Source organism: Panthera pardus, unplaced genomic scaffold (assembly GCF_024362965.1).
Source record: "Panthera pardus isolate Hobbes unplaced genomic scaffold, ASM2436296v1 HiC_scaffold_2, whole genome shotgun sequence".
NCBI lineage: Eukaryota > Metazoa > Chordata > Mammalia > Carnivora > Felidae > Panthera > Panthera pardus.
In genome coordinates, this window is record NW_026526765.1 from 11,584,417 (window position 1) to 11,596,812 (window position 12,396).

Genomic DNA, 12,396 nt, shown 5'->3' on the forward strand with positions numbered 1-12,396 from the left:
TGTTCTCGCGATTCATGAGATCGAGCCCTGTGTCAGGCTCCGTGCTGGGCCTGGAGGCTGCTGGCATTCTCTCTCTCCCTGTCTCTCTGCCCTTTACCCTGCTCACTCACGCTCTCTCTCTCTCTCTCTCTCTCAAATAAATTAAAAAATACATTAAAAATTAAGCAAATGATCTCGGGTGTGAGTGTGATCCGGCTGCGACATCTGTCACCCCACTGATCCCCAGGGTTGGCCTGGCTGGCTCGGCGAGTGTGCGCTTCCTCCCTGTCCCACGTGCATCTCTCCCGGAGATCCACGCTGCGTTGTCAAAGAGGGCGACTGTTCCCGATAGAGGAGGCTGTTGTTTGGTCAGGGGTATACCCGTAGCTGTGCTCTCCTGCTGGGACCCCCACACAAACCCTCAAGGTCCATTTGTGGAAAGGAGGGTAGTCAGACTCCCAAGGCTCCACATGTCCCAAGGCACATCCAAATGACGTGCTGCGTGTGGCAATCTGCCTTCCTTTAAAACAGACAGGAGAGCTGCACTGTCCAGTATGGTAGCCAGTCACCATATGTGGCTACTGAAATTACTTAAGGCTTAGTAAGAAGATAATGTAAGAATAAATGAAAATTTCGTACAGTGTCCACATTTCACACGCTCCATAGCAACGTGCAGCTAGTGGCTACTGTACTGGACAGCACAGATACTCCTATCCATCACTGCAGAAAGTTCTGTTAGTGCTGGTCAAGGTTCGCCTTCACAGTGAACCATAAATCTGATGACCTCATTTTCTCTATGACTTTGAGGGCCTCTATAATTTGATAATAGCCAAAAATAAAGTAACAACCAGCATTTGCATAGTTCTTTAGAATTTACAGGGCTCTTTAACACAAAATGTCATTTCATCCTTAAATCAGTCCAATGAAGTCGATGGGGCTGGTGGTATTTGTTGTCCTTTGATTGTGTTTGGGGAGTGAGTCGCTTATGTTGGGACTTCAGTTGAGGTCTGTGACGGTCCTTCAGCTCCTGACAATAATCACACACTGTTCCACAAACAAGGCACTTAGATTAATATCCTTGTACAATTTCACTCTCCATACATAGTTTTAGAAATAACATTTATGGTAAACAAGTCTTATTGCAGTTGCCTGGATGTTTTTGCCATAAGTCTGGGTTGGAACTCAGAGGAAAGTAGTACTTATCTACTATTCTTTTTGAATTTTTAAGGCAAATAATGCACAACTAATCCCATTTTAATGGTATTTTACTTTATTACAAGCATAGACCTAATTCTTGGCTTGTGGACAAAACAGAAACGATTCTTGTGGAAAAGAAATATAAACATGAAAGAAAAAGTTATTAATGAAAACAGATTGAAGGTGTGCAGAGTGATCATCGGCATATTCTGGTTCAAGCTGAGCCTGTCTCCTCCGAGTTACTGTGGTGTAGATGGCAGAGCTTTGCAAATGGAGCGGGCTGCTCCCTCAGGTGATTTCCCTGGGCAGAGAAGAGGGCCTGTCTGCCTTGGAGGAACCAGGAAAGAGTGTGTGCTGATTAATCCTCAGGGAGTAGAAATGATGAAGTAGAAAGGAAGAGTGGGGTAATATTTTCTAGAAATGAAAACAAAATGAAGAGATGAGAAGTAAAAACCCAAGTTTGAGTTCTTATGTATGTTATGCATATATATATACATACACACATATATATCTACACACACATATGTGTGTGTGTATGTTAAACCAGTGTCATTTTTGTTAAAGGAGAGAACCCCCCCCCCCCCAAATATTTAAAAAGTTAACAATTCTAGGAAGTTTTTGTGCCTTTGTCTCCTAAATCAGGCCAAGCCCCTGTGCTCGGCTGCACCCCATCGTGAGCCCTGGTGTGGGTGGGAGGGACGTGCACTGGCTGTGGGTGGCAGGAGGTGGGGCAGGCCAGAGGGCTTCGTGGCTCCCACGTTGGAAGCCCCCCACTCTCTCAGCATGTGGAGGGTAGTGGAATAATGTTTATGGAAATACATCTCATTATTCAAGGTCTCCTGTTAAAGCTGTATGTATCAGTTACCCTGCCTTCAGCTGCTTGCCTCTTGTTTTCAGCCACACTTTTACAAAGTCGCCATTCCGCTGAGCATCAGAATTCTCAGTTCTGTAGCCAGCTCCTGATTTGAATTCACAGAGAAGCATTTCATTCTCTTGGATTCTCCTGTCTACCCTCAACCTAGCTGGATGCCGTGTGTTCACGAATTTGGGTCTGGTGCGCATTTGAAGCATCAGACCAAACCTCTGCTCTGATCTCACTAGAGTATGGTAGCCACCTTCAGTATTGTCCTTTCCAGAGTGTCAGGCTCTGTTCTAGACCTATCCCCTGGTGTTGTAATCCCAAATTGTACTTCTAAGATGGTGATTCATGTTGGGGGGACGGGGGTCTGGAATGTAGTAGAGTGGTCAGAGAAGGTTGGGAAGTGAACACAGTGGGCCTGCCCCCCTTGCCCATTCATAGCCCACGTTATCCTATGAAAAGACTCTCACAGATTCTGTGCTACGTAGCTACTGTTGAACTTTGCCACCAAAGTCAACTCCAGGATGCCTTTTCCTTTTGCGATACCAATTCGCAGCCTTCTTTTGGCTCTCTGATCAGGGGTTGCTCCCTTGGTGGCAGTGGGTTCAGACTTTTGGGGTGTTTAGCCCTTCAGAAAGCGTTGAGGGCTTCGAGCTTACCCTTCGGAGTCTAGGGTTTCCGTCTCATAAACAAAAGACAAATTATGCTTGCACAGAAGTCCCGTGAAACCATGGCCAGGTTTGTTTCTGTCATTGAGATATTTTAACCCAGTGAAATTAGATGTGCAGAATTCTTTCTCCACAAGATTTCCACATGGCAAGCCATCCTTTTCTGTGTATTTAGAACCTGGCTATATTTTTTCAGGTAAGCATGACCAATACCCTTCCCAGTTACTTTAAGAAATTATAAGTTACTTTTACTATAGGCATATATAAAACTTCTGGAATGTTTCTCTTCACTGGTTGCTTGAAAAATTGGATATATTTTAATAGTCATTTTGATACAGTGATGTATTAGGTTGACACTTCCACTTGTGCGCTATGGTGTAACTAAAACTCGTTTCCACCTTGTTCTATCAGAAGCATTTTAGCCTCTTGTAAGGAGTATACGGTGACTCTGTTTCATGCAGGAGCAATTAATTGCTGACTTGACCTGATGAATTAATCATGGTGATGGTTAACCAGAGTCCATTTATATTTGGAAAAGGTTTACAGTGATTGGTGTTAAATGCAATAATGGGAAGAGTGAAAGGGAAATCAAGAATACTTGGAATCATTCAAGCTGATATTTGATAAAATGGATTTGATATTTATAGAGCACGTGTAGTCACGCAGATCCATGTCACACGCCTGCCGAGGGGGAGATGTTGTGTCGAGTAATTTTATTACTACTTCCGTTGCCCTGTTGGTGTTAGGAAGGCACCGTAAAGAAGGATACTCCTCCGTCCCTGTGTCCCTTGAAACCATCAGATGCCATCACATGATACCTAATGCCCCATGACTTGTCAGGCCCTAAGATTTGCATATAGATATTTTTCTGAGCCAGTACATTAATAATAAATGGACTTTTATAAACAAATCACTACTTACCAGGTGACGTGTCTATTTTGTTTCTAAAAATGTCATGAATAAGTGGGTGGTCGTTTCCATATTTTAAGAGAATCCTAGCAAGTTTCCTGTCTGGCAGGTCAGTCACCCAGTTTTATTTTTTAATTTTTTTTAATGTTTTATTTTCTATTTGAGAGAGAGAAGCAGAGAGGGAGCAGGGGAGGTGCAGAGAGAGAGACAGAATCAAAAACAGGCTCCAGGCTCCAAGCTTTCAGTGCAGAGCCCAATGCGGGGCTCGAACCCGTGAGCAGTGAGATTGTGACCTGAGCTGCAGTTGGACGCTCAACCGACTGAGCCATGCAGGCGCAGCCACTTTTTTTTTTTAATTTTTTTTTATGTTTTCGTCACCCAATTTTAAATAGTCACCCTCTGCATTCCCTGGGAAGTAGAAAGATGCCAAGGAATTAGAATAAAAGAGGTGAAACCCAGGGAAATGTGTCCGTGCCTATTTGGCTTAATTGAATTAGCGTCTTTAATTAAGGGCCTTCTGCTGCCTGCCTTTGACACTGAACTGTGATGGATGCTGATAGGCTCTCCCTAGGACGTCTGGCAGTGATTTCTCTGCTGTTGATGATTCCTGGGGCGGTGGGAGTGGCCGTGGAGAAAATTGAGGAGAGGCTGGAATGGTAGTCCTCGGGACTGCAGCCAAGACTCTTCCCTTCTTGTTTACGCGCAAAGTGGAAAAGACCTGAGTGAGTCCGCCTCTTTCCTCAGCCTCCCCTCAGGCTCAGTGGGCGCAGCTGGGGAGCTTGGGTGGCCTTCATCTGGTCTTTTCATTTCTGTGTGTATTTGCTTTGGAAAAGGTAGAAAAATGGGCCTGCCGCTCTTCCTCTGTCTAGGTAAATAATTCCAGATACTTGGGCTTCCGATAGCATCTTAATGTTGGAGGGGAGCGCGAAGGCTGGACTACAGCTCCTGGAGGAGGCATGTGCCGCCATCTTGAGGCTGAGGCTGAGGCGCACCAGGCCTCTATCCTTACACAGCCCACGGCACCAGGCGGTTGTTACGATCCCCGATGCGGAGGAGGGCTGGGGAATTAAGCAGGAGGCCCAGAGCAGATGCAGGGAAGAGTTGCTCCGGGCTTGCTGTTAGCTGAAGGCCTCGGGGTCACCTGGAGATGTCATTCCAAACGCAGGTTCCTGGGCCGAGCCCCACTCTGGCCAGAGGGAGAGCCCCAGGGCAGAGTCGGGGAACCGTGTGAGGCTCCCGGTGGTGCCATTTGAGATGGATGTTCAACCATGCCACGTTCTTAGACTGTTTCTCAATTACCTTGATTTCCAAACCAGGTTGAAAAAATAGCTACATCTCAGTATAAATTGCCATTGATAGAAATAATCTTTTTTTTTTTTACTCCTCAAGTACATGAGCAACGTGGACTCGTGGTGTAAAGCCTGTGGAGAGGTGGACCTGCCCTCGGAGCTGCACGACCTGGAGGACGCCATTCACCACCATCAGGGGGTATACGAGCACATCACTCTTGCTTATTCTGAGGTGAGCGGGCTCTTCCACTTCCAACTGCAGAGTGACAGTTTCATGTCCCAGCACCAAAAGCTGGGGAAAAACCCCAAAGCTTGGTCGAGCCTAGAAAACGCTCGTAGGTCTCGTGTTACACTGCAGTCTCGCCGGGACCTTTGACCTGTGTGTGCTGGGGGGGTGGGGTGGGGGGCCCTTGTGAAGCAGGGTGGTCGGCAGCCAGCGCGCTTCTTGGGCCCGCGGCGTGTGCGGGTCTCCCGGAGGCGCTTGTGTTTCCACGTGCCGGAGAAAGCGCGATTCCAGCTCTCTGGTCTGCACGTACTTAGCAAATAGAGGTTTCCGTGTGCTATTAACTTAATTTTCCTGTATGAACTTTCTAGAAAGGAGCGAAACCTGATACCGACGCACGTTCTGGATCAAAAAGCACACACTGTTTGCAGCTCCTGGCTGTTTTCGAAATCTAAGCATAGCATTCTCTCTATTATTTTAAGGTCCATTATTTCTGTACTATCTCCCCGTCTTTATTTTCTGCCCCCTTCATCTGGGCCAGGTTTTTTTGTGAGGACTTTATGTAATCATTTACTTAATGTTCACAACTCTGGGGCATGCGTCCTTATTGGCCGTGCTGTTACTGACGAGGATGCTGAGGCCCAGAGATCAGGTGACTTGTGCCAGGTCAGCAGCTGTAGGGGGCGGAGCAGCTCCTTGTCCCCGCCACTGCTCTGCTGCCCCTGTGTTGTCTCACGTGGGAGGCGCAGTAAGTGCGGAGAGCTTGAGGTGTGGTGCCCTCCTGGGCGAGCCGTGGTCTTCGGGCCTGTCACACCAGTCTGCCTTTCCTACACTGGATGAATTCCTGGAGGGAAGCGGGGTTGCGTGCCTGTGTTCAGCAAGCTTTGCCCCGTCTCCTTCATCATGAGCATCTACGTCACACGTGCTGAGATGAAGGATCCCCGGGACACTGGAGTCAGCCAGGCTGCAGAGCCCCTGGCGGGGGGGTGGGGGGGCAGGGCACAGGGTGGACACCTCTTCCTGGATCAGAACTCCACCCACCTTGTCACAGTCCTAGGGAAGAAAGGGGCCATTCACTTTTCAGCACGGCACTCCCTGCTTCACCCCGCAGGTGCTACTGTCCTGTCCTTGGGCCGTTCTCCTGAGCCCTTAGTGTCCTTGGGTGCATTGAACAGACGTGCGATGCCTGTGTTATTTACCTCAGGATGTTGTGGAGGTTGAGATCTACACGTTTGTTTCTCTACCTTTTTGTCCAACGAGATCCCCCCCCACCTTTCTTTTAGCATTATTTTATTTTGTCCATGGAGTTTTGAAAAAGTCAATTTTGTATTCTTCTTAATTTTGCACCCAATGCATTTGAACTGATACGGTTATCTAATTTATTAGCAGCTATATAAATACTAGCATAGCCTTTTTAATAGTAAAAGTGAAAATTGAACAAATCTAATTTTTTCATCACACGGGTTCATGAGGATTCTGTGAGTTCCAGAAAACGTTAACTTCTTTCTCCCTGGTGTACCGTCTCTAGGCATTGTCTGATTTCCACCTGTGACACAGAAAGTGGGCGGCTCTGTTACCACCGTGTGACTGGGCCTTCGCTCATCCGCTTACTCATGACTTTCTCAGGAGCTGCTTTCTGACTGCTGTGGTAGCTTCCAGAGCCGCGGGGGGCAGGGCGAATAGCTCGCTCACCAGGCGATCGGCTGCAGTGGGACTACAGTCCTTGCCTACACGACTTCCCTCAGAGTCAGCCTGACCTGACTGCTGTCTTGCTCTCGCCTCGCCGGCCGTTCAGTCTGCCTGTTGCCCTTGGCACTTGCAGCAAAGTACATAATTCTCTCACCACTTCCATCTATAAAAATTGGGCATCTTGACATGGGGACTTATGTTTACCTGTTGGTGCAGTTTTATTAGGTTTTATGTTGGTACTAAAAGTTTTAAAAAGCTGGATGGCAAGTTTTAAATAGTTAAAAAGATTGAGGGCTTAAACCACAATTTTTAGCATAAAAGCCTGTGTGCAACTACACTGTAAACTCAAGGAAACAGTAACTTCACAGTGAAATCAACACAAAAGACTTTCAATAGAACAGAATAAACTTTTATTTTTGCCTTCTTAATTAAAGTCTGAAATGGTTTCAGGCTACAGAAAAGTGTTAGAATCATATAAAGAGCTCCCACATTCCTTTAACCCAGATTTCCTCATTTTTAACATTTGACCACATTTGCTGTGTGGCCCCTGCCCCCACCTCTCTGTGCAGACAGTAAATCAGCTGTGATACAAGACACCGTCCTACCCACAGACCTGTTGGTATTTCCCACGTTCCCACTACCTCTGGTCCAGGACGCTGTGCAGCAACACAAGTTACGTTTAGTGAACACCTCTCATTGGTTTCCGTCAGTCACAGTGGAACTTTCTTTAGTCTTGGTGACAGTGTTAGAGAATGTGGCCCCTTCGTTCTCTAGGATGAGCCTCAACCTCTTGCCCATCCTTCTAGTTTTCCTCCTGTGCTGACAAAAGCCGAGTGTCACGGCAGGGTCACAGGATGCTGACCCCTCCTGCTGTTGGCGATGTTAACCTTGACCACTCGGTGAGGTTGGTGTCTGCAAGGTTGCTCCAGTGAAAAGTCAGGATTAAAAAATACTTGTTTTTGAGAAGCATATTGTGGGAGACGCACATCTGTATTTCTCATGAGACTTTTCATGGCCTTGTCATCCGCTGGTGACTCTTGCCCCTGTCACCTCCCACTGTGATGGCTGTCTGGTGGCCGGTATTCCTTCTGTATCTATTAGGTGATCTACTACTGTGAGAAAGAACTTTTTTTCTTCCCTATGTGTCTATTTATTATTCCAGTATGAATTTATGGTATCTTATATTCAGCAGGTTATAATCTGATACTCTGTTCTGATGCTTAAATTGTCCACATTTAGCCAGCAGGAGCCCCTTTATGTGTGTGATATTTTTGTTTTTGTTTTTGTTTTATTTTATTTTATCTTATCTTATTTTATTTACTGTTATTTTTTTTTTTTTATGTTGTTATTATCTGAGCACTCCCTTACTTTCTGGTGTAATGTTCCCGGGCTCCTTTTGTACTTCCCGCCTCATCCCGGGATCCGCCATCCCACCGAGGAGTGCCAGTTACTTGTGTGCTGTGGTATTTAGAAACCAAGATGGGGGCACTCAAGAGTGCTTGCTTGCTTGCGGGGTGTCCGTGCTTCGAGGCCCTCCCTTTGCAGCTGTGGACCCATCCCCCCGTGCTTGCTCCCACGGTCCACACAGCCCTCAAACTGTTGGTCTGTCGCCCTGGGCCCGTGTCCGTTTTAAAGGCCCATGTGTTTGTACCGGTGCTTCTCTTTCTGATCCAACCCATCAGGCTTCTTTCTAGCCTGTTCCTTTCTGTGTTTGTAAACTTCTTCTCAGACAAGATACCTGGCTCCTGTTGCCCTCAGATCTATTAACTTTCTGTTCAGTTAGTGTATTTCCTCAGTCTGCTCAGTCTCCCAGCCAATTTGTCTGGCTTCCCTGTGTGCTTCTCCCCCTCCCACCCAGAAAGCGTGGCAGGGGACCCCTGCATTGGTGTGCCCAGCCTGCACTGCCTCAGACCCTGGGCACCATTTTCTCCATGGCTGGAGGGGAGGGGAGGGGAGGGGAGGAGGGGGGGAAAGGAGGGGAGGAGGGGGGGGAGAGGAGGGGAGGAGGGTGGAGGGGAGGAGAAGGAAGATGGGAAGGGAAGGAATGCCTTTTTTTTTTTTTTTTTTACCATAATTTATGGTCAAATTGGTTTCCATACAATACCCAGTGCTCATCCCAACAAGTGCCCTCCTCAGTGCCCATCACCGACTTTCCCCTCCCTTCCATCCCCCATCAATCTTCAGTTTGTTCTCAGTATTTAAGAGTCTCTTATGGTTTGCTTTTCTCTCTCTCTTTCTAGAACTTTTTACCCCCTTCCCCTCCCCCATGGTTTTCCGTTAAGTTTCTCAGGATCCACATATGACTGAAAGTATGGTATCTGTCTTTCTCTGACTGACTTATTTCACTTAGCATTATTTTGGGAGCAAGCAGAAGCGAGGGAGGGGCAGAGAGAGAGGGAGAGAGAAAACCCCAAGCAGGCTCCGCACTGTCAGTGCACAGCCTGATGCAGGGCTCAGACCCACAGATAATGAGAACATGACCTGAGCTGAAGCCGGTCGCTCAACTGACTGAGCTACCTAGGTGCCCCGGGAAGGGATGCTTTTGATTTTTTTTTTTTTTTTAAGTTTATTTATCTTGAGAGAGAGAGTGGAGGAGCAGGGGAGGGGCAGAGAGAGAGAGGGAGAGAATCCGAAGCGGGCTCCACCCTTTAAGCGCTGGGCCTGATGTGGAGCTCGAACTCATGAACTGTGAGATCATGACCTGAACCGAAACCAAGAGTCGGATGCTTAACCAGCTGAGCCACCCAGGCTCCCCAGAATGCTTTTGATTCTAAAGGGATTCTTCCTTTCCTTTTTTTATTTTTATTTTTATTTTTATTTTTATTTTTATTTTTTATTTTTTTTAATATATGAAATTTATTGTCAGATTGGTTTCCATACAACACCCAGTGCTCATCCCAAAAGGTGCCCTCCTCAATACCCATCACCCACCCTCCCCTCCCTCCCACCCCCCATCAACCCTCAGTTTGTTCTCAGTTTTTAACAGTCTCTTATGCTTTGGCTCTCTCCCACTCTAACCTCTTTTTTTTTTTTTCTTCCCCTCCCCCTCCCCCATGGGTTTCTGTTAAGTTTCTCAGGATCCACATAAGAGTGAAACCATATGGTATCTGTCTTTCTCTGTATGGCTTATTTCACTTAGCGTCACACTCTCCAGTTCCATCCACGTTGCTACAAAAGGCCATATTTCATTCTTTCTCATTGCCACGTAGTATTCCATTGTGTATATAAACCACAATTTCTTTATCCATTCATCAGTTGATGGACATTTGGGCTCTTTCCATAATTTGGCTATTGTTGAGAGTGCTGCTATAAACATTGGGGTACAAGTGCCCCTATGCATCAGTACTCCTGTATCCCTTGGGTAAATTCCTAGCAGTGCTATTGCTGGGTCATAGGGTAGGTCTATTTTTAATTTTCTGAGGCACCTCCACACTGCTTTCCAGAGCGGCTGCACCAATTTGCATTCCCACCAACAGTGCAAGAGGGTTCCCGTTTCTCCACATCCTCTCCAGCATCTATAGTCTCCTGATTTGTTCATTTTGGCCACTCTGACTGGCGTGAGGTGATATCTGAGTGTGGTTTTGATTTGTATTTCCCTGATAAGGAGCGACGTTGAACATCTTTTCATGTGCCTGTTGGCCATCCGGATGTCTTCTTTAGAGAAGTGTCTATTCATGTTTTCTGCCCATTTCTTCACTGGGTTATTTGTTTTTCGGGTGTGGAGTTTGGTGAGCTCTTTATAGATTTTGGATACTAGCCCTTTGTCCGATGTGTCATTTGCAAATATCTTTTCCCATTCCGTTGGTTGCCTTTTAGTTTTGTTGGTTGTTTCCTTTGCTGTGCAGAAGCTTTTTATCTTCATAAGGTCCCAGTAATTCACTTTTGCTTTTAATTCCCTTGCCTTTGGGGATGTGTCGAGTAAGAGATTGCTACGGCTGAGGTCAGAGAGGTCTTTTCCTGCTTTCTCCTCTAGGGTTTTGATGGTTTCCTGTCTCACATTCAGGTCCTTTATCCATTTTGAGTTTATTTTTGTGAATGGTGTGAGAAAGTGGTCTAGTTTCAACCTTCTGCATGTTGCTGTCCAGTTCTCCCAGCACCATTTGTTAAAGAGACTGTCTTTTTTCCACTGGATGTTCTTTCCTGCTTTGTCAAAGATGAGTTGGCCATACGTTTGTGGGTCTAGTTCTGGGGTTTCTATTCTGTTCCATTGGTCTATGTGTCTGTTTTTGTGCCAGATTCTTCCTTTCCTAAATGAGTGGTTTTCTAACTCAAGTGTGCTGGTTGAAGTACAGCTTCTCATACCCCACCTCTAGGGAGTGTGAATCTCCATCCATGTTTAATGGCTTTCCTTACCGATCCGGTGACTCTGATGCAGAGGCTTCACCGACCACACGCCGGGAGCTGGCCCTTGCCCTGTTTAAAGAGTTGCGGGTCCGCCCAGCAGGCACTCCTCCCGGGGATGTACGTGAGCCCCCCGCCTTGGTGCCGGGTCCTTGAGGAGTTGGGGATGTGAGAACAGGACTCACTCCTCCTTTCTCTCTTCGTTTCACTTTCCCTCCTCCCTCACATAGTCTTTTTTTCAAACAGTGTCTGCAGCTTCTAGTCTCTGATGTCACAAGCTTGCTGCAGGAAATCTTCCCAGCACTTCTTTTTCCAAGACACGAACACCCTGCTTTTCAGTGTTTTAATGAGACCTGTCCCGTGGCATTTCTGTTTGTGATTTCGCAGGAGCAGCGTGCATGTGCCTCATGAACATGCGCTGGTTTCAGCTTGCCGGGTTCGGGGTAAATCTTGTGTGTGGTGGTTGATCACAGCAGAGTGAAGCAATCTAAACATCTGGGATACGCTGGAGTTTTAGAAACAGCATGTACAATCCTCATTTTTCACATCTCGTATTTAAGCAAGTAAACTCATCAACCACTTTCCCCACAAACTAAAATCATACAGATGACTTTTATCTCCGCATGCCCGTGCCATCACGCAAACCTAAACACTGTTTGAGCTGTGACCTAAGAGTGTGGAGTGAGTGCCCGTGCACGTGCGGAAGGTCTTTGCCGCAGCCGTGGGCAGGGATTCCTCGGGCAGGAGGAAGGGAAACGGCCCGTGGGCTTTGCGCCGATCCGCTGTGACTTCAGGATTTCGCTTCCGCATCAGCATCCCAGGTTAGCAGATGTGCTGACTTCAGCGGGGCCTCCTGGAAATGACTGGTTTGCTGCCTGTGAAGCTGGTCGACCTCCTTTTTTAAGGCACCATATACGTGGGTGACGGCATGATTAGTGTTAATAGCGTGTGAGAAAACACAGAACAGCCCGATGAGTCACCTTGATAGTAAACGTACTAAAACCCCGCGTCTGTGCCGCGTGTGGAAGCACGGTGACCTTGCTGTGCGGAAACTTCGGCGAGGGGGTTGTCGCAAAGCCTCGTTAGGTATCGTGGCACTGCTGTTGGTACGCAGGGTGGTGGAGTCAGCGCTTGGCACCGCGTCAGAGGTGACAGACCTCACGGCAGTCCCTGCTGACCCCCCAGACTTGAAGCCTTGCAAGGGCTTGAAACAGGAGTGGAAACTGTCAGGCTCGAGGGGAA

The 12,396-nt window shown here is 47.2% G+C and overlaps 1 protein-coding gene across 6 annotated transcripts in view; it reads left to right on the forward strand.

Annotated features, from left to right (window-relative positions):
* The window catches only part of TRIO (trio Rho guanine nucleotide exchange factor), a 354,644-nt gene that overhangs the window by 150,778 nt on the left and 191,470 nt on the right, over window positions 1-12,396 (forward strand). For all 6 annotated transcript variants that reach the window (XR_008423663.1, XM_053906894.1, XM_053906893.1 and 3 more), the window contains exon 8: window positions 5,002-5,133. Coding sequence is in view for 5 of the 6 variants with exons in the window: in XM_053906894.1 (XP_053762869.1) it covers window positions 5,002-5,133 (132 nt within the window). In the remaining variant the exon portion in view is untranslated. The remainder of the gene's footprint in view (window positions 1-5,001; window positions 5,134-12,396) is intronic.